At 34.7% G+C, this 27,685-nt stretch overlaps 1 protein-coding gene across 2 annotated transcripts in view; it reads right to left on the reverse strand.

The window, feature by feature from the left end:
* Positions 1 to 27,685, reverse strand: part of LOC136038882 (uncharacterized) — a 154,398-nt gene that overhangs the window by 90,754 nt on the left and 35,959 nt on the right. The window contains exon 2 of one of the 2 annotated variants that reach the window (XM_065722347.1): positions 24,804 to 24,933. In XM_065722347.1, the coding sequence (XP_065578419.1) occupies positions 24,804 to 24,906 (103 nt within the window). In that variant the 5' untranslated portion in view covers positions 24,907 to 24,933. Of the gene's footprint in view, positions 1 to 24,803; positions 24,934 to 27,685 lie in introns of those variants that run through there. The other variant, XM_065722349.1, reaches the window with a different exon arrangement.

The raw sequence follows: 27,685 nt of genomic DNA on the forward strand, positions 1-27,685 counted from the left end.
ATTGTTTCCCCTACTAGTATCAACGGGGAACATCCCTATAAAAAAGAATGGTTCGAGGAATTCGTCATGAAATTCAAGGAAATAATGATCCCGTAATTAGATTTTGATGTTTAAAGTCTCTCTCAAGATAAGTTATTGAGGGGGTTCTTATTTTAAAGGAAAGATTATCATTGTCAAAGTATCTATTTTAAGAAATATTGAACTTGAATGTCAAAAATGGGTGGTTAAGGTGGAGGGGCTATTTATGTATCAGCCTTGATGCATATTTAAGGGAGCCATGGGTCAAAAAGGCCACAGTAAAAAACAGGAACTTAAGAGTGACCCATGTCAATAGATAACAAAACTTCCTAAAACAAAGATTTGATAGCAATATATGCAACGGCAAAATCTGTCATTCATTCTGGTTCTAATATACAAAATGAATTAATTTTAAAAGCTATCATCAGATGAAAATGCCACAAGAGAGCCACAGAAGAGCCACAGATGAAAAGAGCCACAATAAGCCACCGAAATTACGGCCACAAAAAGTGCAACAGCAAACGTTTGCATTTCTTCACCTGTGCATTAATTGTATGTGTTCAAATGACACAAAGACTTTTGTTAGTGTTATTTTCTGTAGGATGTGTAAATTCCTTTTTGTTTCCCCATATTTTATAGTTTGCTTTTTTCTTCGTTTTTGTATTAGCGGGAATCTTTAAATTATCATCATTATTATTTATTGGACTTTTCAATTATGATGAGCCAAGTGGATATGTAAAACTTTTATTCGGGTGTTTTTGGGGGAAAAGAGGCATGGAAGGGGCTAGTTTTCCTTCATTGTCTTTGGTTACTTTTAAGGTCACTAAACTTCTAATTTTTATTAAAGTGAGACCTCTCCCGATCTTCTACAACCATTGGTTCAACTCTACCATATACGCAGTTTGTTGAGGAAGGTTCTTGGATTTATAAAAGAAATATTCTTGAGGTCTAAGGAAATTTCACTGTCTTAGGTAAAATCCCTATCGTTTTACTTGTTGATTCTTTTGCTTAAAATTACTCTGTGAAAAAAATACACAACTACAAATATTTGTAAATGAGAGCTTGGGACTTCTATAGTGGGGTTTTCTGTCGTTGGTAAGGGGGGCAGATGCCTCAAAGGGTGAATTTTAATACCAAAACATCCCAACTCTCATTGAGACTTTAGATAACCACAAAATTAGTTGTAAGGAAGAGATGGTAGGGGCGGTCGAGGTGTAAATTGATGTATAACCCTCTTTAATTTCCGGGAGTATTCCTAGTCTTGGCTGATAAAAGTAAAGGGTAACATTTAAACCCATTATGAGGAGAAATTATTCCTTGTATGAGGAGGACTATCCCTCCCTCACCTCCAACCTCCTCCTTGTGGTCGTGTAAACTTTGCAGAACACTCATTTGATTGAAAATTGAGATCTCTAGTTCTTTTTTAAGTCGAAAGTCATTGGAGACAAGCCAACCCCTGTCCTAAAACTGTTTTTAATATCTGGCCCTTTTTTTAACCCCTTATGACATCTAATCGACATTTTGAAGAAAATATTTTGTACTTTCTTTGTTGCTTGTCAATTGCTCCAAGTGCTCCAGGGTGAAGTTCCCTAGGGGAGAATGATCCAGGGAGATTTTTCCCAGGAAGTTTCGACGCTGGAAATTGCAATGAGGACCATTTTCCAAGGAGAATTTTCGGTTGAGGGAATTTTCAAGAGAAAATTTTCCAGTGGGAATTTTCAAGGGCTATTTTCCAGTGATTGGGCGGTAAAAAATTTTCAGAGAAGACAACGGCCAACATTAAAGTAATTTCTCGTTCCCTTACCTTTTGTTATTTGTAGTCACTAGAAAGGAGAGGTGGTGGTTTATTGTGTATGCGAGTAGAGGGAATACTAGATTCTTAAGAGAACACACTTCAACGCCTAAGGTGTTCGATTCCCCATGACTCCTAAATCAGGTTGCCGGGGAAGCTAGTAACCTAGTAAGAGACGATTACGTGCAATAGTAAGAAATAGAAAATACTATAACTCCTAAAATTATAGGCAGATCAAAACAAGAGAGACACTATTAGATCCGCCTTGTCCGAAACCTCTATATATGAAGCTTACTCTCCCTTTGCTTAAATAGCAAGGGAAACATATTGGCTTGAAAATCAACAAAAGAGCTGCAGCCACGTTATTCTGCATATACGACATCTTCTTTGTTTTTGCATTGCCACCTCAAATATCTTCGTGATGGAACCTCGAAGAGAGCTATTAAATGGCCTATTTTAAACTTGATTGATAGGTTTAAAAACCCTTTTGTAATTAAAAAATTATTTTTAAATTTGATAAAATTTTTATAAAAAACTACATTTTTGTATAGCACGGCGGTAGCTTAAAATATTATAACATCGGGAATTTGCCGCCACTACGTACTTTTCTAATTAAAAAATAGTTTTAAACAAAATCTATGTCTTATAAAGAACTGCATTTTGTTTAGTAAGAGACGATAACCTCCAATACTTAAAGATGCAAATACCTGTAATTGCTAAAAATGGAGTATTATCACAAAAAAGAAGTACACTTTTAAAACCGCCTTGTCTAGAGCCCCTATATAGGAAACTAACTGTTACTTGGCTTGAATAACGAGGAATATTCATTAGCTTGAAAACAGGAAACGTAATATTAAACAAGGAACTTCTGTATAGCCTACAGTAAATAAACAATTAAATAAATGATTGTGTACATGATGACACAACATACGCTTATTTTTTGACAAGATTAGATGTTGGGGTAGATGTTGCAGGGGTTGCAGGGATGGGTTGCAGGGGTAGATCGCAACCTAGTGAGAAACGATCAACTCCAATACCTATATATATAATAACCCATTCCTCCTGAAAATAGAGTCAGATAAAAAGAATACATTACCAGAACCACCTTGGCTGAAACCCTGCATAGGAAATTAGCTGTCCATTGGTTTGGACAGTAAGGGAATATATTGGCTTGAAAATCAAGAAAAGTGGGCGCAACCACGATACTCTGCATATAAGGCATCTTTTTTCTTTCTTTTTTTTCTTTTGAAATTCAGATAGCGTGGCACTGGAACATCGTAGAGAGCTGCTTAACAATTAATTTTTTTAAAAATTGATGGGATTGACATTAGTATAGAATATATAATTTCTGCCTTACCTAGATCACCCTATTAACTTACAACATTTTCAACCCATTTTAAATTAATTTTCACATCAAGTTACATAATTTGAAGATTTGCCGTCTCTACATTCAAAGTGAAAAAAAATGCCCATGGAAATCACATTCGGTCTCATTTTTATACTTTTCACAATGTGAACACAGGTTTTAGACCCCATCTACATCATCTCATCAATATACCACATTTAAATTGAGTTCCTACCTTTTTAAATGAAGCTTTCTGACATTCTTACAGTTTCCCCTTCCTGAGCTTTAAGATTAAAACAAATCAGGTAAAATAAGCATTTGATGAATTTATGAAATAAAAATTTCTTTATGTTAAATTTTTCATTTACTACTGATAAAATGTAATAATTTTAAATGATTTAATATTTAGTGGATAGTTCGATATAAATATCTAAACATTTATATTATGTTTATTTTCCCTTTCAATAGCCCTTAGAATCATACCTTGGTCTATTTTTTTTCAATTTCTTTTCAAGATTAGCTGCTTTTGAATCATAACGCTTTGGTACAAATAGATCGACCATTTCACCTTTAAAATCAATAATAAAACAATTTTCTTTCCATATTTAGTTGTAACACGATTCATTCCCTTAATCATGTATTCCATGCCAATGTCTAAATCTTCTTACCTATTAGTTCGATTGTATTTTTTTTACATTTTAATTTCACTTAAGATTTTCGAAATTTATTAGTTGCTAATTTTATCATACAAATATTTCTGAATCGGAAATAATTTATCTAACAAAACGATTTCCTTTCTGACTTTTAATAAGTCTCCTATACCGTAAATCGGAGTGCTAGACTCGGAAAAGAAAGGTCTCAGGTTCTATTTTGGAAGCCTGTCAAATGAAACACAAAAAAAGCGTATAAATCTCTTTACAGGCCAGTTGATAAGGGAGTTGATGAGGTCAGGAGTTGATAAGGCGATCGACAGATCATCAGTTGCGATCCGCTTTACATCAATCCATTTTACGTAATTCCAACATCAAATACTGCACATTTTGAACTATTCCATCCCGATATCCAAATGAAAATAGGCCCTTGGATATCAAATTTGATCTCGTTTTATACTTCTCACAATGTGAATACGGATTCGAGATCCCACCTAGATCATTCCGTGAATTTACCCCATTTCTACTTGAGTTCACAGCAGTTTAAATTAAGATTTAAATTACAATTTCACATCCTGAGCTTTAACATCATAAAAAGTTCTTGTGAAACGAGAAATTAATTATTTTCCATTTTTCATATAGTACAGATAAAAGATAACAATTTAATGTTTATTGGATAGTTCGATATCAACATATAAATGATTTATTTTATCTTTATTTTTCTTTCAATAGCCTTTAAAATCACACCTCTATCTAATTTTTTAATTTCTTTTCAAGATCAGATGCTTACGAATCAAACCGCTTAGGTGCAAAGAGATCAACCATTTCACCTTTAAAATAAAAAATGATAACGACTTTCTTTCCATACTCAGTTGCAAGATATTCCACTCCTGTAATCGTGTATTCTATTCCAATGTCTAAATCTTCTTTTCTAATAGTCCGATTATGCTTATTTTTCATTTAATTTTGATTAAATGTTTCTCTATTTATAAGTTATCAGTTTCATTAAACAAATTACCAAATCGAAAATAATTTTTATTTTAGTTAGCTCAGGCTTTCTTCCCTAGAGAATCCATCATTCGCGATTTTGGGAAGAAATCCGAACACGCATCAAAGCTTATCAAATACATTACAAAAAGATTGTGTAAAATGTTTTTACAGGCTGAGGATGGCTGAGCTGGTTAAGCGATTGACTGATCATCATTTGCTCACCAACATTTCAACTATCACTATTATCTCGTGTAGCAGTTGATGATGTCAATAAAATTGGACCAGGGAGCTCAGATCAAGGCTTAAGAATCTGCCAGATTCCCTCCAGACAAAAGACCCTATGGATTTGCCTCAGAACCCAGGCTTATGTAAGATCACCAACACCAAAAAAAATAAATAAAAATGGATAACAGCCGGGGGAGGAGTTTTGTAAAAAAAAAATTATTTTTATTTATTTTCTGTTTATGTATATATTAAGGTTAGTTTATCTACTGAAAAACGTGAGGAATTTACAGAATCTAATAATTATAAAGTATTATTTGAATTTTGTAATTTTAACGTAAATCTTGAGTAAATATTTAGATTAATTATAAAAGAAATGTTTTTTACAATAACTAATAATTAATCCATGTTATTTTTATTCTATTATAGATAAATTATTTATACTATTTCCATTTTCGACATTTTGAGTTATTGTCAATAAACTAACTCAAAAATTAATAATGAAATAATAAGCAAGTAACATAAATATTTTAAACATTCTTTTCCTGTCCTTAGTTTCTAGGAATTGAATACAGACTGAATCTTAGAGAGATTCACTAGAAATTCCTGTGTCATTATGTTAGAGTAGAAAAGCAAGCTACATTTGCCATCTTTGTTCGAACTGTGAAAAGAGACTAAATAACTTTAGTAACAACGCTGAGATAAGCGGATAGAAAATGAGCACGAAAAGAGCGACTAATGAAATAAGTAATATAAGTGGATGGAAATTAAGAAGGGTTTTATTTCAGTCTTGAACTTCATGTACTTTATGCATTATTTATAACCATTTAAATTCACTTGTTTCATATATTTTTCACGAGGAAAAAACCGTAATGTATTGCACAACTCATTTTTTCGTTTCATTATTTCTTCATTAATAAATTCACCTGAGATATGCACAGCAGGTGACTCTAAAAATAGAATGAATAGGCAATTTTATGCTCTGCCTTTCGTTCTGCTATTCTTAGTTATTTTTCAAGTATTTCAATCAGAACTATCCAAGACTTAAATAAGCAAGGGGTAACATAGCAAAAGAAGATAAATCTGAAGCACTATTGGAAGCATAACTAAGAAAACATAAAAAGTAATAAGAAAACTAAGAAACATAACTAACATTTCCGTAATATTTATAAGAAAACTCCTATGATAAACAAATAATCTCTCTTTAAGTTATTCTTCCATTTAGATTTGAAAATAAACTTTCTATAATTAATTTTGATCCGATCCCTTACATCTTGGTTCATCTAATTTCAACCCAAACTCGCTATATAGTTAGAATAAATAGATAGACAGATTTATCACACGAAAGCCCTATTGGGCCATTCGCTATTTAATTAGTCGCGATACTAAAATTAAGAATTTTTTGAGTGGGGAGTGGACAGGGGCAGTTGGAAAAAATTACACCGTAAATAAATTAATTTTGTAAGTTGCCTTGTTATATCCCCATCATTGAAGCCTAGACACCATACATTAAATGGACGGGCTCACAATTAAGAGAATCAAAAAATCTGCCAAAACAAAGAAAACACATTCTGAAGTTGAAGATCCAGGAAGCAAGTTTATTTATATGATTCATTTTTCTTGAAAGCGAGGTTTACGTTTTAATTTTATGACGGAATGATTATTAAACTGGTCTTACGAGCAGTTTCATGTCTGAATCTCTAACAGATCAAGAGCAAAATCATAGGTAAGGGGGCTGCTGAACCATTGGTGCCAATGCGACTCAAGGTTGGGACTAAATCAAAAATTTTATTTTAAAAAAGATTTAAAGAAAGAAAAAACAAACGGAGTAAGTGCGTATGAAGTGTCTTGGGAGAAGGGCCGCCCTCTCCAACCTCATGTATCTGTTTCTGGCCTAAATTGCTTTTTCTTTCTAATTTCAACCAAATTAGCTATATAATTAAAATAAATAGATAGACAGATTTATTCACACGAAAGCCCTATTGGGCCATTCGCTATTTATTAGTTAAAAATTAAAATTAAAGATTTTGGAGGGTGAGGGGGTTTATTATTAGTTAAAACTTGCCTTTTGATTTCTGGGTATTTTCACATATTTTACCATAATATCTGGGAATATCCTTCGATCCCCTTGCACATTCAGCCATCAGTCTTCGTCTCTTATCTACTCTATTCTCGTGTCCAAATCTTTATTTTTATCCATTTTGAACTTTTAGCTACAAGGCTACTTTTCAATATGTCATTGCAAATATACAAATAGCTATAACTGTGTTACCATGTTTATGAAGCGTGTTGAAGATACCCCTTTTGTCTTCAACGGGTGTTTCCATTCTCGTGAAATAGGGGAAAGTTCCATGTTCGTAGAAAAATCTTTGCACCAAGCAAAGATTTTTATGCCAATTTTGCAATAAACTGAACCGGCAGAAGATAAATAATTTTTGTTCGTCTTAAGTTTCAACTTTGCCCTTTACATTTATAGAAAAGCTTTGCTTTCTGTTGTTAATTCCGTAAATCACCTACGAGTAATTGATCAAATTGACAAGTATACTCAGAAAAAGAGTAAAAAAGAAAAAAGAACGAAATGCGGATGAGGGCACCAGAAAATCTTGGGGGCACAAGGTGCCTCAGCCCCCCTGGATCCGCCCCTGTTGAGGGTTTGGAAAAAACTTTTGAAGGTTATGCAAAAATTACTCAGGTTAAAAAAACTGAAATGCTTATGGCTATTGCCTTAATCCAGACCCCCCCCCAAATAATGCAAAAAATAAACAATATATATTTTGATATTTTTTGTTATATTACAACTATATAGAAACCCTCTTCATAGTTCAGTCGTGTCAATAACCAAAGTTTATATGTCAATTAACTTTATGTTTGTATATCTATTTTTAGCCTTCTGTCAAATTTTTCCTCCTTAGATGAAGCTTATAATTGGTTGTATAGAATAACTTTTTTCTTGTTAGATGGCGCTGTTGCGCTAGCACAGCTGCAGAGCCCATCTACCAAGTTTAGCTCAATAGTGCCCAATATATGTGTGCTGCTTCGTGAATGGTGTCACCAGTTAAAGCAGTGACTATCCTGACAGTTTTTTCTGCCATCAATACGCAAATTAAGTAGAGGAAAGATACTTTATTTGACTTTCTTCACCCCCTGTATACGGTGGCTTTTCGAACTTGGTGACTTTTAATCTTCTGACGAAGCCACCAGTTTCTGCTACCGTCCCTTTTTTTAGATGTCAGCACTGTTCACAGTAGAGCTACTTCTACACACGAACCGCCACGCAAGCCAAGTAATATTTTCTTCTGTTTTTTTTGTGTTAGTTTGTTATTTAGCATAGTGAAGCAACACAAATTAGCTGTTAGCTACGATGTTGTTTAAATAAACCTATCTCTTTCTCTCTCTAACTACCCGTTTCTAAATTTACGGAAGTTTCGGGACTTATGCACGACTACCAAGTGGTATGTGGTAGAAGCTGAGAGGGTTTACACGTAACACTTAAAAGTTCTTAAATGATTGGCTACCCTAAAGCTCCCGAACGATAATATTTTGGCACTATTCAGGCCTACTAATGAAGCGTCGTAACTATTTAAAGCATCAAATTAAATTCCACGTCAAATTAAAGCCGCTATTTGTCCACTAGACCCATCTTAGTTTTGCTCATACCCGTGAATCGCAATTTTCTAAAGATTTTCTTTTAATTGTTTCAATATTTATGAAGTTTAGAAATCAGTGCCACATTCACTAGTGTTGCCACGTTAGACCGTGGAAATGAATAAAATTACCTAAGTTTAGTGACAACAGTTTTCGTCAGTATTAATTGAAACATTAATAAAACCCTTAATTACCAAGTGTATTACAATAAAATTTTGACTTATTTTTGCTGATTTTCCACCCATTTGTCATTTTTTTTGGTGCCTGATTTTATCAAAAACTGCATAACTGAATATGGAAATTTTTTTGTTAAACACTGAATTCTTGCTCGGTTTTTTTTTAAGATACGTGTGGTTGTTTGAGTTTCCTTTTAATCAGATTTCATTGTCACATTACTTGGTATTATAACTCAACATATTTAAAATTGAACTTGATTCAAATTTCAACAGCAGGAAAATTGCAAGTGAATATGAATTAAATTGTAATATTAGATCCATAGGTAATGAAATACAGGAAAGTTATTATTTCGTTCTGAAATAATGAATGAAATGAAGTTTAATTAAATTTGGAATTTAAGGAAAACAGTTTACTTTATTGCCCTCTGTACATATTGACATTAACAAAAATCCCCTAAGAATGGCCAGCTGTAGTCTGTTAACTATTGAATTAAAAGAAAGTTTAGTTCAGTTATTGACAAATCACAATAAAACATCAAAATGAAATAATTTCCCCCAAACAACAGAATACAGCTAATTTGTGTGGGGAATGAATTGATTGAAACCCTTACTAGGAATAAGAAAATGAATTGAAAATTAAACCAAACAGAAAATAAAAACTAAAAACATATGCATGTATACATTATTCTTGCATTATGTTATTAGAAAGAATCTCTGATGGTTCAAAATAGTATCTAATACCAGCTCTGCTACCTATTTTATATTGATAATAGATGGCCGCACATTAATCAAAGATAAGAAACCTTTAGTTCCGTGAAATTTTCATTAATTTGAATTGTTGCATTGTTGCAATCATATTGGATCCGAAATACAATTATCTTCAAGGGTCATTAATTAGTTTAGTAGCTTTAGCTAAAACAGCTGATAAAAACGAAGTTCTAAAATGCTTGTAATACATAAATTTGCTAACATTGCAGTCTATTCTGCAATTAAAGTAATACAAATAGGCCAAAATTTTTTGTTATCCATTGTCATGGAACTAAGATAATTACTAATAATTAATCAGAACTAACAATAGCTAAGTTTTGGAACACATTCTGTGTAAACAAAATATGGTTTTAGATGCTTGACTGTCTGGAAGTTTCATTTTAATAGATTGAAGAAGGCTCAATTTTTTCATCTCTGTATTCAGTAATGTGATGATAATAAACACAACAACAAGGCAATGGTTAAAAAACCGAAACCGAAATGGAGATGAGGATGTGTGGAAGAGGGTGTTTCTTCTTTTATTGAGTAGTAAGGAAGATGTCTATCTTATAGAATTTTTTCTTTCATTTCTTTGTCTCTGCAGCTACTCGTTGTTGCAGACATATATTGAATATTACATTTATTTATAAATGTATATTATTTTTATAATATACTTAAAACATAATTATATCTATATTTTATTTTTATATTTATGACAATATTTTCATGTTGCTTATATTTAAAATCAAGATTGTCTTATACTATGAAACTTGGCGTAAGAGAATAGAAAGGATAAATTGAAAATTTTAAGAAATATTCCATAAATAAATTTACTTTTAGAGATGAGGCGGGAGAGGTATGCCTAGATCGTTTTTATTTGCGATCTACCTGCATTAAAAAGAGAAATATGCAAGAATAGGGTACCCCTATATGGGGTACTTCTACAAATTACTATGTCGTTCGTTTATTTCTTTTAATTTCAATATGAATCTCCAGGTTTTTTATTCTTGTATTTAGTTTTTGTTCTAGAATTAATTCTGTTTTTGTATTGAAAATATTCTAATAAGTTTCAAAAGTAAATTCTAACTATGACTTACTTGACTTAAGGCTCCTGCCGCACCATATGTGGCGTAAAAAGCATAGCAACTTTGCCCCTCCAGGTGGACAGATCTGCTGCTATGAGGAGGGCCTTGACCTCAGAAATGTTGGCCATCTTGAGGAACTTTGGAAGGTTGTCCTTCCATCTGATCCAAGGTCTATCCCACGGGTGCGACCAGCCATGGGATGTGGGGTGAAGGTCGTATATAATTCTAGCAGAAGCTGTCAGTGGCATCCAATGTAGATGTCCAAACCGCCTGAGAGTTCACTGGGAAATTTGTATTGAGAATGGAACCTCGTGAGAAAGGACAAGGAGTCTTTCATCTCTCACAAAAGGTTCCGGATTCGGCAGAGATGTAGAAGTCTTAATCCATTGTCATTAAGATGGTCTAGAGTATCTGCTCCGATAACTTGCCACTAAAGATCGTGACTAAGGCACTCGGTGGAGTTGAATTACAGGATGATGACAAAATAGTGGATTGAGCCTTTAGAAAGTTCATTTGTCAGGGCCAAAAAGAAATTATCTGTTGTTTCAGTTTCAGCTTCATTTGTTGGCGTCTAGCAAATAAGGACTGTCGGTTTGCTTTGATTGGAACTGAGGTAAGCGCTGGTGGTTCTATCTGAGATAGGAGGTAACAACAGTAGACACTTTTTTGACTTATCATTGAGGAAAAACCCGACCCCTTTCCTTTTGGTATTTTTCTGGGTCGACCAGAGAAGATGATATCTCTTACCTATGAATCCAGCTCCGTCCACAGCTGGATTTATTTATCTTATTCCGGCAATAGATATTTGGAAGTGTTTAAGTTCCACTGCCAAAAATGACTTTGTTCCAGAGTATTTCAAAGTCAAATAAGTCTGTGTGGCAAAAAAGAAGGCATCTTGCTGAAGAAGATTCAAACGTTGGTCAATTTTTGGTCCAGGGACAAGCAAGTGTCTTGGCGTAAAAAAGAGCTGTTCATACGAGACATTTACTATGCTTTTCATAACAATCTGTTTTGTGTGGAGGGTTGCAAGACCAGCTGACTCTACGCCTAGGAATTGATTAGAGCTAGGTAAAACCTAGATACTGAGACACTTGGGGTGGGCTCCACCCACCCCATGAGGTCAAGGCAACCCATGTAAAGGAGCGTTTGGGCAGGGAGAATCCCTTAACCAGAGGCACTTGATCACCAGACAAAATCTGTCTCATCCTGGGCGAACTCTACTCACCTCACGTAGAGGCCGTTGCCTATAAATGTAGATCTTACACCCTGCCGCATTTTTAACCCATAAAGGGTCCCCCCGAGATGTTATTTTGCTTCACTAAGCAATTTAACTGATTGCTGGGAGAAGATTTGTAACTCACGGGACGTGTCCACACGCTGATAGGCCCTGCTATATGGGAGGTTTTTCTTCCTCCTTCACCAGTATTTACACCCCAGGGCGAGTTTGCCTCACTTTATATTATGGACCCCTAGGGACTAGGTCCCTCCCTGGTCTGCATCTCTTATTCAATATAAGTAACCAACGTATCTGTCGGACGTTCTCCTATCCAACACCTCGTGACGCACTGAGTGGTGAGGGATTCCCTCAAAATTGTTCTGTCAAATAATCTCCTAAAGTAAGTTGGCCTATGCCTATATAGATAGATAAAAAGATAGAACATTTATAGTAATACATATAGACACACACTGTTATATCCCAAATATTAGGTAAGGTGCCTGAAGTCTCAGGAAGTGTTTTATGCCTAAATTTCCTAGTTCTTCATGGCTGTTGAGATATACATAAAAAGATTTTTTTTTATTTTTTTTTGTTGGAGGGGCTAAATTAATCTTTAATCTCATCTTGTTCGCAGGAATATCTTTAGAATACACTTATATATTTTGGAATACTATAGGTTCTTCACGATGATATGTACCCTCATGTTAAAAGAAAAGTTCTATCTTACATAATATGTTAAGTTCTTATGCTTAACAGCACAAGTGGTAGAGAGGTGGACAAAAGTCACGAGGGCCACCCTGGAATTTTACTAGAGGGAAGGAGGCAAGCTCTACGAGGAGCCTTATATTGATTGAAATTTAAATACTAATGTTTCTTATTTTCCTAGTCAAACATATTTTTTAATCTCGTCATGTTGCCCAAGGGGCATTGACCCCTGCCCTCTGCTAGCATCCATAGCAGGCATCCCTATTTCAGGCCCTTCCACTTCCAAGTATAATATGGAGGGTTGCACCTTTTCATGGATGATGACAATTCTAGTAGCATTATTATAGGAAAATTAAACTTGAATGTAAAAACAGGGGTTGGAGGAAGGAAGATTAGTCTTTCTCAGTTTTATGAAAGGCTTGGCTCAAATAGTTCGTGGTAAAAACTGTAAGCGAAGAACGACGACTATCAATTGAAGTCTAAATTCTTCAGGTTTATAAAATTTTTGCATTAATAAATCCATTGTTTGTGGTGTTTATAAATTTATAATGATGTGTTTATTTTTAAGTTGATCAGCAAAAGTTATTAGCACATGAAAATATACATAGTTTTGGGAAAACGGATTGAATTTATCCAAAAGGAGGGGGGCAGTATTGACGAAAATTTTGCAATGAAGTTGAACATGAATGAGATCCCTAAATCAGCTATCAACAATATTTGAGTTCCCTACGGATTTCCCTAGGGATAGTTTTTGGCACCCGACTGACCGACCGTATTTAACACGGTAGGCTGTACAAAAAGTGTGGTTCAATTCCATTTTCTAGTGCTACGATGAGAGAAAGGTTGACGACGTTCTGGGGATGAAGAATGACAGATTGCCAAAGATTGTCCTTTTTTGCCAAGTATCTAGGGCTAGACGAACAGAAGGTTGCCCTAGGTTTGGCTGGGAGGATAAGGTAAAATTTAAGATAAATGGAGTTTCCTGGGATGGTGCAAAGAGAGAGGTTTTGGATAGATTGGAATGGAGGAGGAGTGTGCGTAGCTTTGTTGGCCTCAGGTGGCTAGGTGCTGCGGTGATTCTTTAGTAGTAGAAGTAGTAGTTTCCGGAGAAGGATTATCCCGCATGTGAACATCCATAGTCCATTGTCCTAAGTGTCTAAAAAAGCTTTCGTTTGTATGAACATTTGTAGATAGAGTATTCTTTATGAGTGACAACAGCAAAAATCAACTATCATATAGACAATTTTGACAGACAAACTCAGACATTTTTAACTGGAATTGTTAGGAGCCTCAAAAACCCATATCCTAGGGGTAGGAAATGTAAGTTCTTAAGCCAAACTGGCCAGACATGACAATAACATCAAGAGAGATAAAACTCTACAAAAAGAAAACTTCAAACGAGACGACGGCCAGTAGAATTGAAAGACTAAAACAACGCGGATATTTCGCCTGTATCCAAACAAGGTGTCTTCAGCACAAGATAGAAAATTAAAAGAAAACTAATCTAAAAACAAATAAAAAACCACCACCAATAATAATAAATACAATTGTCGCTACTTATCCACGTAGGGAAAAGCAGCTATTTGAGTTACTTGGATGAGAATCAAAGAGCAACTGAAGTTGCTTTTTAGTTGCTCTTTGAGGGAAGGATGGGATGTATCGACAGGGAATTGGAAGCTGCTAAGTCTTGCTCAGGCTGAGAAAGTACTGATAAAAAAGAACGCTTGTTGCTCATTTTAAGATTAAAAAGTGCAAGTTATCAGTAATAGTAGTATATGCTCATGTAGAACCGACTGATTGAGATACTAGTGACTCAGGTGAATTTCAATTACCCCCAAAGGAACAAATGCTGCGTTCGTTTTCGCCGTTCTATCAAAATCCAATCTTCGGTTTTACGCTAAGGCTTATAAGGCGTTATTTCGATTAAAACACCGTTTTTAGAACAGCAAAATAAAACACAATATAAGAATAAAACCTAGGATGTCTTTCTAGAACAAAGAATGGCGGATGGTGAAAACGAAATCAGCTAAATAGACTGGATCCCACGTAGAAATATGGTATTTCCATTGGGGATTGTAATGTCCAGGTTGGTAAGAATAGAAGCTAGTACTCTAGCCTAGCCAAATTAGGCTTAGAAAAAGTTATAGCAATATTTATTGTAGGAAATTTTAATTGCAGGGAAATAGTTCGTGAACTAGTAGATTTCCTTTTAGAAAGGAAAGTTGGAAACGCAGCAAGGAATATTAGTGAAAATTAATGCTTCAAGTTTTGTAGAGAAGATAAGAGCCTCTACAAGAAGTATCTCAGTGGTCGGGGTCGGATTGGCTCAGTCTGTCAAATTGGAGTAATTTGGACCAGCCCGGCCCGGGAATTGAAAGGGCCCGGTGTTACCATCAAAATGAACAAGAAAAGATTTTGAAATTTAAAGCAAATTGTTTTTCCCGATAAGGGATAGATTATGAGTTATTCAAACAATTAAATATATATTTATTTTAAATTTACATTGCTGGATGATATTTATTATTGTGTTTATTATTGTATAATTTACACTTTATAATATTGAAACTGATAGCAGCCTACCTGTCAAACTTTAGGTCAAATTTATTGAATTTCATCGGGATAGTCCTATATTAGAGAGATGCACTATATGCACTATATAAACTATTATGCGTGAATTTTATTTAAATATTTATTATGTTGAGAAGACCCACCAGAAAAATTCCAGTTGAGCTCTGCACTTTTTCAATATCGGCTTGTGAGTTACAGACCAGAGGAAAATTAAAATAACTGACGCTTACTCTTATAAAAATATATATTGCACAAAAGAAAATTCCTTTGGATTTTTCCAATGGATTCGACACTAGATCGACAGGAAACTAAGAACTTTGTAGAGGAAACTTACCGTCCCTTGGGTTGAATAACGATGAAAATACATTGGTTTGAAAATATGAAATTTGGCTGAAACCGCACTATTCTGCATCAACGGCATCTTTTTTCTCTTTCTTTATTTTTGTCTAGTTTGCAGCAGTAGCTAGCAACCTAGTAAGAGACAATCACGTCCAATACAAAGAAATACAAAAACCCTTAACTCCTAAAATTAGTTTCATATAGAAACACAATGTATATTATTAGAACCGCCTTATCCAAAACTCCTATACAGAAAAATAACAGTCTCTTGGCTTGAACAACAAAGAAAAGATGTTGGCTTGAAAAACAAGGCAAGTGGATTGAACTACAATACTCTGCATCAACGCTATCTTTTTCCGTTTTATCCCCCCAACTAGCATAGCATTGGATAATAGAAATCTGTTTAATAGCTCATTTTTAAGGAAATTCTTACGTCTAGTGCCTTTTGCAATTAAAATACAAATACTTTTTGCAACAGAATCACTTTTTACAAAAAAAAAAAAAATGCATTTTCATGTAAAAGCTTGATGAACGACGTCACGGTTGTAGGTTGTAACCATATATGACATAAAAAATGAATGAAAGATTTATGCACGTTTATCGTTCGACAGGATAATATAAGGAAATCAAAATGAATCGATATTTACATAAAAGATCGATAGTTCATCATTAACGTCATCAGTGAAGAGGATCTCAAGTAGTTGCTATTTATAGAAGCTTTTGTTTAAACTTTAAATTGACAAATGTGTAAAATTGAGTGTAGCACGAAATGAACCTGCGACCTTTGGAGTAGAATTCTAATATATTATCCTCAATGCCACGCAGCCTTTCAAGGACGTAATTTTAAAATAGTTTGTTTAACTTAAATGATCTGGGTTGCAGTAGTAGCTAGTAACCTCGTAAGAGATCATATTGAAGTAAGATCATTACAAAAATTGTGTTAAAAAGCGAACTATAGCCCAAAGTAAGCAATTATGAAAAGTATCTGTGGAGTTAATTATAGATTAGAATTATGTAAGTTTCATCGGTTTCATGACTGTAGAAATAGCTGAAATTAGTAAAGAGCAAACCATGGTATATATTGAACTTAGTTAGCTGCCTGATTCTCCAAACTTTGTCTCTCGCTATTCTATATGAGAAAAAGCCATAGGCCTTCCTCTGTTTGTAAATTTTTTGAAAAAATTGTCTTTCATCGTCATCATTAAGAATTAAAAGATATTGTAGGGCAAGTAGTCCATCTCTAAAGTACATTCATTTCCCGAACTCATCCATTGAAAATTATGAGACCACCACTTTGTTCAGCATAGTAGAAATGTCCAGCAGTTCTGTCTTTAGGGATATTTGGTATGTCAACCCCCCAAAATTATGAAATTGGCCCATTATCCCTTAAAAGTGAATGCTGCTTTAAACTAAATGAGAAAAAAGAATTTTTAAGCACAATGGGCAAATAACATAACTGTGGGGGGGGGGGCTTAGCCTACCCGAAAACCTAGATATATAGCTACTAAACCGTTCAAATGGGCTGAATAAAATGGTTGTCTTAAAGTTTTGATTGGAAGTGTTTGGAAAATTATGAGCTAAAAAGGAGGACTGATTGCCCCCCAATCACTTTTGACTCTTAAAGAGGTCGCTGCAGCTTTTAATTTCCAATCAAATTAACTCTTTTGATATATGAATGAAATTAATGGCTGTGACAGAGCAGCGCTGCTTACGTCCTTGTATGGCCTATAATGGCCATACAAATACCCGCAATACCCGCAATACCATCCCCTTTTAATACCCACATGCATATAGTTTCTTTCTTTTAATTGAAATTGCCCCTAGACATTCTCTAAAAGTTTCAACTTAATGCCGTTAGTGTTGTAGTTACAGAAACGGTAGAAGCAGCATTAAATTTACACACACAGTATCTTTTGGCTAATTCAAAGTCCAGCACAGCTTACCCCAAAAGGTCTTACTTAATAACATAGGCCATTATTTTGATTCCTAGTGTTCCCAATGATTATTTCGAATCCTAATTAGAACCCTTAATAAGAATCCTTAGTTTGGGACGGGGACCAGTGGTGTGACTTTGTAAGCTCAGCCAGAGTAAACCGAGCTCTAAATGGGTACCTGGAGAAATCTGGGGAAGGTAAACAGGAAGGGTGTGCGAAATCACAGGATGGTTGGCCCTCAGCCCCCCATTGCACTTCCTGGCTGAAGGGCCAAGAAACGGAGATCAGCACCGCCGGTAGGGACTGTAAAGTCTAATGCTGTATTCTTTACCTTTTTTTGCCTTATATTTGATATTGCTTTGTCACCCTTTTGACTGTCTACATGATCATAGTTCGTTTTGACTTAGTTCAATATCTGTGTAATCATTCCTTGAAAGTTCCATCTTAACACCCTTAGCTGGTGTAGTAGCAGTAGCTGTAGTATCAGTATGTATATAGCACCTTTGTTTTTTTTTTAAGGATCTCCTTCCACACACTTAATACCACCTTCCGTTCCTGAAGTATTCCTGAAACGTACTCGAGACAACCTATGTTGACAGGGTGTGTTTTAATTTTGTTTAATGTAATTTCAATATTATTTAAAATTTTTCTCTCTATACCCTCGCCTCTAGTAGCACCAGTAATAGTACTACTAGTTATAGTAATAGCAGTAATAGCAACAGAAATAGAATTAATAGTAGTCTTAGCTTTAGTACTAGTAGAAGTAGTAGCAGTGATACTGCAGTAGTGGTTTTAGGACTAGAAGCAGTAATATTTTCACGATGCAGTAATAGTACTCCTCGCTCGTTACAGTAAAGTTTTTAGTGACTAGCACGAAATTTTAATCGGATGGATTTGGAAATTAGAAGGTTTTGGATTGGGCCGGAAAACTTACAATCACTTTTGATTCTTACAAAGGGTACTAGAGGCTTTAATTTCCAATCAAATGAACCTTTCTGAAGTTTTTACAGCTCATTCGTACCAAGTATCTAGGTAAAAATAAAGAATGCAGAAATTCCACTTAGCCCTTTCTTAGGCAGCGCTACTACTGACAGTAATAGAAAGATTATTGTAAAGAGGAACGCTAGTAACGATCTTGTTTAAGAAAAAAAGGATACCTGTATATTGTGATATAAGCAAAGGAAATTTTAGCCCAAACGTACTTCCGCCACCGTAGATGTGGGTGTTTTTAATAGGTATCACGAGACACGTGAATGATAAAATAGGTCCTTCGCAGGCAAGTCAGAAACTATCAAATGGCACTAACTGACCATGAAGAAAAACAAGTTTCCTTTAAGCAGTCAGAGTTTTTTTTTTCTCAGTTTTATTTTGGAGGAGTCTTAGGAAAATTTTGTAAACTATTCTGGGAATTGATAAAAAACTAAATAGAATTGACATTTTGTGCTTTATTAAAATAAATTCTAATTTACCCATTTTTTAAATGACTTTTCAACATACAGTTTCATGTCCTTTGGTCATATATTTGACGGCGCTCCTGAGTTTATTTTGAATTTCCATAAGAGTAGTTGAGTGCTTGAAAAGTGCTCAGCTTGAATGATTTAGTTTAGCGCTTTCCGTTCTCGATCCTTTCCTAAATTTTGTTTTTGTTCAATTTTTTTCAAAGCTCCTGTTTGCTTCCGATTTCATTTAGTATTTTAAATTCCTAACTGTTCTGTTTTTTGTATGTTTTTAAGCCCCAGTTCAGTTTCATTGTCTGGAGGAGATTTTCAAAAATTGCCAAAGTGGCTCAAGAGGTCCCTTGTTGCAAATTTCCCTTTCTTCTCTTTCATCTTAAATGACTTTCTTTCTTCTTTACATTTACCGAAAGAGAACCGTCATATCGAGTTTAATATCCAAGCATGCAATTTCAGTTTCCATAACCTGATGAATCTATGTACAATGAATCTATGTACTGATGAATCTATGTAAGACAATGTTGCTATGATATTCAACAGACCTGAATGTATTTGTGATAAAAGTTTACTCGGTTGAGCAACAAATTTCTATTTCTAGAAGTTTGAAAAGAAATTTATAGCTCAACAAAATATTCATTCATGAGTCAAAATTTAAGCCTGATGGTCCTCTTTGGTAAATAACATTTTCCTTCTTCAATTTTCATTTACCAAACATTTAAATATTTATATTTGTATTACTATATAATAAATGATTTATTATTTATTATATTTAGATCAAATATTTAGTCGCTCAAGTGATTAGATAAAAAAAAGCAAGTTTTTTAAAACCGGATTTTCAGCATATTTTGCATATATATTTTAGAAAACACACTGGAAAATCATATTAAGAGTTATAATTGTGAGGTTTCTCGGAGAAGTTCAATTTTCTTACCCAGAACTTGACCCCCTGATATTAGGGTACACAATCAAATCATAGAAACGTATTTTCTTCGTCGGAAAACAAACTTAAAAGTCATATTAAGAGCTATAATTGTGAGTTTTTCACGGAGAAGTCAATTTTTTTAGCTAATGCTTGACCTCTCTGATTGAGGGGTACACTTTTGAATCTTAAAACTGTATTTTTTTTTTTGTATTTTTGTGAGTTTTTTTCTTAGAGAAGCCCGAATTCTTAGCAACAGCTTGACTCCCCTAATTCAACGGTATACATTTAAACCATAGAAACGTATTATATAATACGTATTAGTACCGAAACGTGTAGAACGTTTCACTATTATAATTATAAAACGAAATATAATAATTAGTATCCTAATAACTCTGTGAATCAGAATAACCCAAATCCGATTAATATAGACCCTATTTGTAATAGTAAAGATGTTCCGGATTTGAGAGGCAGGAGATTACGAAAGAGAATTATTGTTTGACTGCACATTCAAGGTCTCTCCTTGTCAATAGATAATTTAAGACAAATTATTTTGGATGGAGAGTCTGATGTTGTTGGTTTATGTGAGACGTTTTTGGATTCTGGCAATGAAATGCTATTGGACATCCTTGGTTTAATAATGAAACATATAAGCCGCTGCAAGAAGACTAAAGGAGGTTTTACCATGTATATATCTTATAATTTGCATTACTGAAATGTCGGTGTCAGTTAATCAAAAAGGTTAATTTAGTATACATTTGACGGAATTAAAATATTCGGCTTCTGTTGATTTTCTTTCAATTATGGTTGCCGCAGGAACTCCACCAACCACATCCATCCCCGCACGAGTAAATTTTTTGATTGACAATATTTTCCCTACGCTTAGCTTCAAGGAAAATTCAAATTTAGTTTGGGATTATTTTCCAATATATTCTCGGTTCAGCTTTAAACAGGGGAAGAATAATTGGGCTCAAGTGTTGGATACCTATTCTATTAGGTTTTGTGAGAAAAAGTTGTCTCTTCTTGGGTCTAAATTCGTAGAGCTTGTTCAATAATAATAAGGATTTTTCTAGTTTATTTAAGTCCTTTTATGGAACCGTAAAATAGACTATTCTTAGCATTTGTAAAGTTTCACCTCCTAACCAAAGGTCTAAAAGGATTGTTCCTCTAAGCCAATAGATGACATCCGTACTTCTCAAAAGATTAAAGGAAAAAAACTAGTTTTTTTAACTGTAAGTAAGGAGCGACATTAAAACTTAAAACGAACAGAAATTACTCCGTATATGAAATGGGTTGTCCCCTCTTCAACGTCTCCCTCTTTACGCTAAAGTTTGACTCTTTGCCACAATTCTACTTTTTAAAACAATTAAAAGCTTTAGCGTAAAGAGCGAGGTGCTGAAGAGGGGACAACCCATTTCATATACGGAGTAATTTCTGTTCGTTTTAAGTTTTAATGTCGCTCCTTACTTACAGTTAAGAAAACTAGTTTTTTCCTTTAATTTCTGAATGTTTTTGAATCAATGCATGTTTGATTTTGGCTCTCCACCATAGGACTTGTCCAATCTTATTGAATTTTTTGTATTGAATCAGATTAACAGATTATTAGAATGAAATTTGCATATTAATTCCTTTTTTGGCTAAATGGCTTTCTCTTAGTTTTATCACACGATTTTGAGAAATAAGGGGTGGGGAAGGAGGCCTAGTTGCCCTCCAATTTTTCGGTCTCTTCCCCCATGACATATTTCTCCAAGGAATGATTTACCCACATAGCCCCTTCCCCTCAGCCCTACCCCCGAAACCAAAAAAATCCCCCTGAAAACGTCTCTACACTTCCCAATAGCAATTATTATATGTAAACACTGGTCAAAGTTTGTATATTGCAGCCCCTCCCCCAGGGACTGTGGGGGAGTAAGTCATTCCCAAAGACATAGTTATTATGGTTTTCGACTATGTGGATTAAAATGGCTATCTCAAAATGTTGATCCGTTGAATTTGGAGAAAAAATGAGCGTGGGAGGGGGCCTAGGTGCCCTCCAATATTTTTGGTCACTTAAAAGGGCACTAGAACTTTTCATTTCCGTTAAAATGAGCCCTTTTGCAACATTCTAGGATCACTTGGTCGATACGATGACCCCTGGGGAAAAGAAAAAAAACAAATAAATAAACACGCACCCGTGATTTGTCTTGTGGCAAAAAATACGAATTTCCAGATTTTTGCAGATAGGAGCTTGAAATTTTACATATAGCGTTCTCTGATACGCCGAATGCGATGGTGTGATTTTCGTTAAGATTCTATGACTTTTACGGGGTGTTTCCCCCTATTTTCCAAAATAAAGCAAATTTTCTCAGGCTCGTAACTTTTGATGACAAAGACTAAAGTTGATTAAACTTATATATTCAAAATCAGCCTGAAAATCCAATTCTTTTGATGTATATTTTAGCATCAAAATTCCGTTTTTAGAGTTTTGTTTACTATTGAGCCGGGTCGCTCCTTACTACAGTTCGTTACCACGAACTGTTTGACAGAGAAGGAAAAAGAATCTCTGGAGGTCTTATAAATGCACTATACTTTCAGCGAATGCTATTCCTCTTTGTTAATTTAAGATTTACCGGAATGTACATAACTTCCTGTGTAGGAAAACCACTCTATTATCTAAATAATTTCGCTGCGTGTGACAATGATATTGGTAAAACTTGGAAAAAATAAATTCTGGGCTTAAGCCCTGTTCTTTATCTAGCTCTTTACCTATGAGTCTGGTCATTGATGATGAAGCTGTAGAGGGTGAGCTTAATGTCCAAGAGGCATTCACTTCATTCTTCGCTAGTATTGATTAGGATACTGTTTCTAAAGTTACTTTGTCTTGGCCTAAGACGGACTTTAGATATTACCTTGGGCCGTCTTGTGTTAAGTCTATGTTTCTAGAGTCAATAATAGTAAGTGAAATTACTAAAATTGTTAATGGCTTGAAAAACTCTTCCTCATGTGGGTCAGATTCTATTCCTACTAAGGTAGTTAAATCTATTGTTTCTTCAATAGTTTTGCCTCTGACAAAACTTGTTAATCTTGCATTTAAATGTGGTGTTTTTCCGGATGCTCTCAAGCGTGCTCGGATCGGTTTGTATAAAGGTGAGCCAAGAAATGATCCAGCAAATTGTCGACCAATTTCTATTTTATCAGTATTCAGTAAAATCTTCGAAAAGGCTATGCTTTCTCGTCTCCTTACTTTTCTAAAATCTAAAAAACTTATTCATGATTTTCAATGTGGTTTTCAAATGAAGCACTCCACTGAACATGCCTGTATGACCCTTTAAAATTTTTAACGCTCTGCATTAGATTCGGGATTAATTCCGGTTGATATATTCCTGGATATTCGTAAGGAGTTTGATTCCTTAACGTATGAAATTCTTCTATCGAAGATGTCTCATCTTGGTATTAGGACTAAAGTATTTTCTTGGTTTCAGACTTATTTAAATGATAGGTTAATTTCTGTTGATACAATTTTCCGTTTTCACCCTGACAAGTGAATTTTGGCGTCCCTTGGGGATCAGTTTTAAGACCTGTGCTATTTTTGATTTATGTAAATGATCTTCTTTATGTAGTAAAAAAGGAAAAAAAATTTAATTGCTGTAGACTTTGTCATCCTAAGCCTTCCCTTGCCCATAGTGCCAACTGTAGTTTGTCATCTTCTGATATCCTTGATTGCTTTGCTGATGACGCCACACTTGGCAATTCGGGAAATTACGAATCAAAGCTTCATAAAATTCAAAAAAACAATTTTTCGAGAGAGTAATTTTGTGGCTCGATGCTACTTATCCTATCCTAGATTTATCTAAATCCAGTTTTTTCATATTTTCGCATGTTTCTCGGATTTATCCCCGGTTATCAGAAATTCACCAGCCAAATGGAATAATTCTAGATCTGAAGATCGATATGTTCGTTTTTTGGGCATATTTTGTCGATGAAAACTTATCTTTCAAACCTCATGTTAAGTTGATGGAGATAAAGATATGCAGGAGTCTCGGTATTTTCAGGAAGCTCAGACATATTTTTCCTTTATCATTTTCGAAATTTATCTTATAACCAATCTTGTGACCAAACACAATTGAAAGCGACTAACCCCCTTACCATGCCCCTTTTCCACAAAAACATCAGAATAAAATTTTATGATAGCCCATTGTTCATCATAATTGAAAGTTATAATATATATGCCTCTGGGGGTGACATAACTCCCACGCCTCTAGGGAAAGGGATGTAAATTTTGCAATTTGTCCATTGTTTACAGATAGCACTTATTTATTGAAATGCATACAAACATTTTTCGAAGGAGAGTTCTTTGCAAGGGGATAGGATTTCAAGGAAGAGAATTTTCAGTGGGGGGGGGATTTTCTGGAAGGAATTTTCCTGAAATCATATTCAGAGTTCTTTTTGTCTTCTTTCTCTTTAGATTTACAATTTTAAATCTTACGGGGGTATTGTATGGGGGATATTTTCAGCAGAGATCAAAGTGTCAGGTAGGATTTTTCAATAGAAAAATTTGGGTAATATCAACAGGGGTGCTGCAGGGCGACACGTCTTTTATTACTGCAAAAAACCTTTTCTTCCAAAAAACTTTTTTTTGCAAAAAAAGGTTTTTGCAAAAAACCTTTATTTTAATGCTTTATTTAACTGAAGGTATTTGCTTCACAATACAGTACTGAATTATTAAGAAGGAGTGGTAGGTCATTGCGTAGAGGGGAAGGGGGTAAGATACCTGAAGGCTTAAGTTTTAATAGCCTAATTTTCTAAATTGTTTTTCTATAAACGACCAGACATCAAATTGGTTTCTTTTTCAATTTAAAGTACAGAAAAACAATATAAAAGACAGAAATTCTTCCATATACGCAGGGGGCTGCCCCCTGGAAAACGTGATTACATTAAGTGATGTATATAAATAGGAAAATCAGATATAATACCACTTAGATCTGAGTAAAAACAAAGCTTCTTGTAGCAATTACTCACCCCCTCTCCACAGCTGAAGATTTTCCTGCTGTTGCTTACGATGCTTTCTCCAGTTCTCCACTTTTGTTCTGATAGCAATCTGAATGTTAGCTTTCTTCTCCATTGTACGTCGCCTCCCCCAAATCTTCTTCTGTGAATATCAAAAAATTCAACAAGATGTAGAAAATTTGGGTATGAAAACACAATTATTAAACATACAAGTACCCTCTCCCTCAACAAGAGATGGAAAATTTGGGTATGAAAGCACAATTATCGAATATACAAGTACCCTCTCCCCCCACTCATCTACATAAAAGTCCACCAACCCTCCTCTATAATAATTAATGCAAAATTATACACCATTATACGTAATTTTATATAATAAGCTGCAAATAAATAAATTTAGTTAAATGAAGCTTAGGAAACATGTATATTTTAACCGTTTATTTTGTATGGACAAAGTTTATCTTTATGATCGAGTGCTCCACCGCAAGGTATTACTATCTCTGAAACTGGGAAAATCAACGGATCGTTTTTTGATCATTTTGAATCAATTGCTTACCTCTGAATTTTTCACTCGATGGCATTATAGCATCCTTTGGGCAAAAATTATCGCTTTATGGCAAAAAATGGCGGAAAATACCGCCATTTTCGCCAACGAAAATACCGCCAACGAAAGAACAATCTTTCGTTGTTACTTGTAAATCTGATTAGAACTTTCAAAATCCTTGCTCATGAAAATCCGAAATTATCTGAGAGTATGGAGGGGGGCGGGTCAATTATACGGAGAAAATTTTCTGCGGGGCTGAATTCTCCAGGGAGAATTTTCCAAGGGGTAATATTCTCTGGGGAGAGGAGAACAATTAACATCGTCGTTCACGGCTGTGATAGTTTTTCAGTGATAACTGGGCATCTACCAAGGCCTTCAATAGCACCTATAATGCAGAATTTACAAAATATTGTTTGTCAACTGTAACAAGCACAACATAATCTTTGCATGAGTTGGCTAAGCTGAAAAGGATACTCTTGATGTAACGTTATTCGGAACAATTTAGAGCTTAAATTGGTTATTTTCTTGTTCAACAACTCGTTCGGAAGAATTTTACAGATTAAAAGAAAGAGTCTGAAATACTCTGTAGTGCACGGTCCCAAACTTTGAAGGTTTTTCCTGATAAACTACACGAACTGACAGGGCTGTTGGAAAAGATTATCGCAAGATAACATAGTTTGGATGCCCAGACATAACGCCTGACACCAAAAATCGTGCAGAAACGTTCCTGGCGAGTTTGTGCACAAAACTTGAACTTCCTAGTTTAGTTATATTTTTGGAACACCATAATTGAGAAAATTAATCATGTCCAGATCGCTGTCTGCATCGCTGATGCATTGCTAATGCATCACATGTGCATCACTTGTGCATCGCACATGCATCGCTGTCTGCAGAAAATGAAATAACTACAACAAAGGAAATCAATGTGATTCTTACATATAAAAATAAACACACAGTTTAGATTTTGACCAGACATCAAAACTCTTTTGGCTTTGACAAAGTTTCAAACATTTCATAAAAATTGCTTAAATTCTGGAAATTTCTACTGAACTGACGTCAATGTTCATAATTTATGCACAGGAATCAGAGACTACAAAATATTGCTCATTATCCAGTCTGAAGTTCTACTGGAACTCCTTTGGAAATTCTTGGCTATATTTAAGTTATAGATACGATACATTTCCCAAACTGCACATTGTACTGCATGCACTTCTAAGGATTGCTGTTTCAAAGGCGTATTGTAAACATAGAGTGTTAGAATATGCTGTTCTTCAGTAAACTGAGTTGTTTTGTCTTATTTACGTGTTCCAATGAAACAAGACCGTATTCTATGGAACAAGACCGTCTTTCCACTCCTTAGTATCGAAAAATTGAGGGTGCTCATTTTGGCAAGTTTGCTTGCCAAATTGACAAGTTGACAATTTTTGACAAGTTTTGACAATATTTTTCGACAATTTTTTTGTGACAATTTTTTGACAAATTGACAAGCTTGCTAAAGTGAAATCAAAGAAAATCAACTTGTTAGAGAAAGGAATGTCTTCTCCAGTTATTATAATTGTTAAAATGTTTTCAGTTGTTTTCCAATAAATTGTTTAAAATCGTATTGCAAATTGCACCTCCTAGTTCTATTTCCATGAAAATGCTACATGCTTCGAAAATGAACCATATAAACCATGAAATCCAAACTTTTTCTTGTGGAATACGGCTCTTTCAACTATAAGTATTTATCAGCTCGAGAAGGGGCACAAATACTGAAAATTATCCGTTGGTGTAGGTTACCCAAGCTACGTCAGTGCTGGCAGTTCAATATACGGTTGTTTGTCAATATTTACTCCGCAGGGCTTGGCTATAGACCCTTCCAGTTTTTAGAACCTTCTTTGTTGAGGATAAGTGCGAGGTAATTGACGCAAGCGAATTGGCGTACAAAATAGTTTATATAAGAAAATCGATACGTACTGAAATTCATCGCTTTCTATCCTGTTAAGCCACATTGTTTCAGCGTGTCTCTTGTATAAGCTAGCAAATTATTTAATTTGTGAATTTATAGCGGATATTTTAAAGAGAAGCTGCATATTCTGAAGTATTGGTGGTTTTATGTTGTTGCTCCGATTTTACACCCTAACATATTATGATTGTGTCTAAACAGTTTGCATTGTTTTTATGTCCTGACAAATTTAGATTTCGCATTGAAGCCCCTTCCATTCCAAACACGAGTTTGTTTAAAAGTTCCAGCCATGTATGTAGCTTAAAAAATAGCTATGGCATATTTCTGGCCCACTTCTCTGTATTTGTGGCAGGAATCATGCACTTTCACCTTTCCAGGCATCGAGGATCTTCGAGACTTGTTCGGACC

The sequence above is a fragment of the Artemia franciscana genome, chromosome 18, assembly GCF_032884065.1.
Source record: "Artemia franciscana chromosome 18, ASM3288406v1, whole genome shotgun sequence".
Classification (NCBI taxonomy): Eukaryota; Metazoa; Arthropoda; class Branchiopoda; order Anostraca; family Artemiidae; genus Artemia; species Artemia franciscana.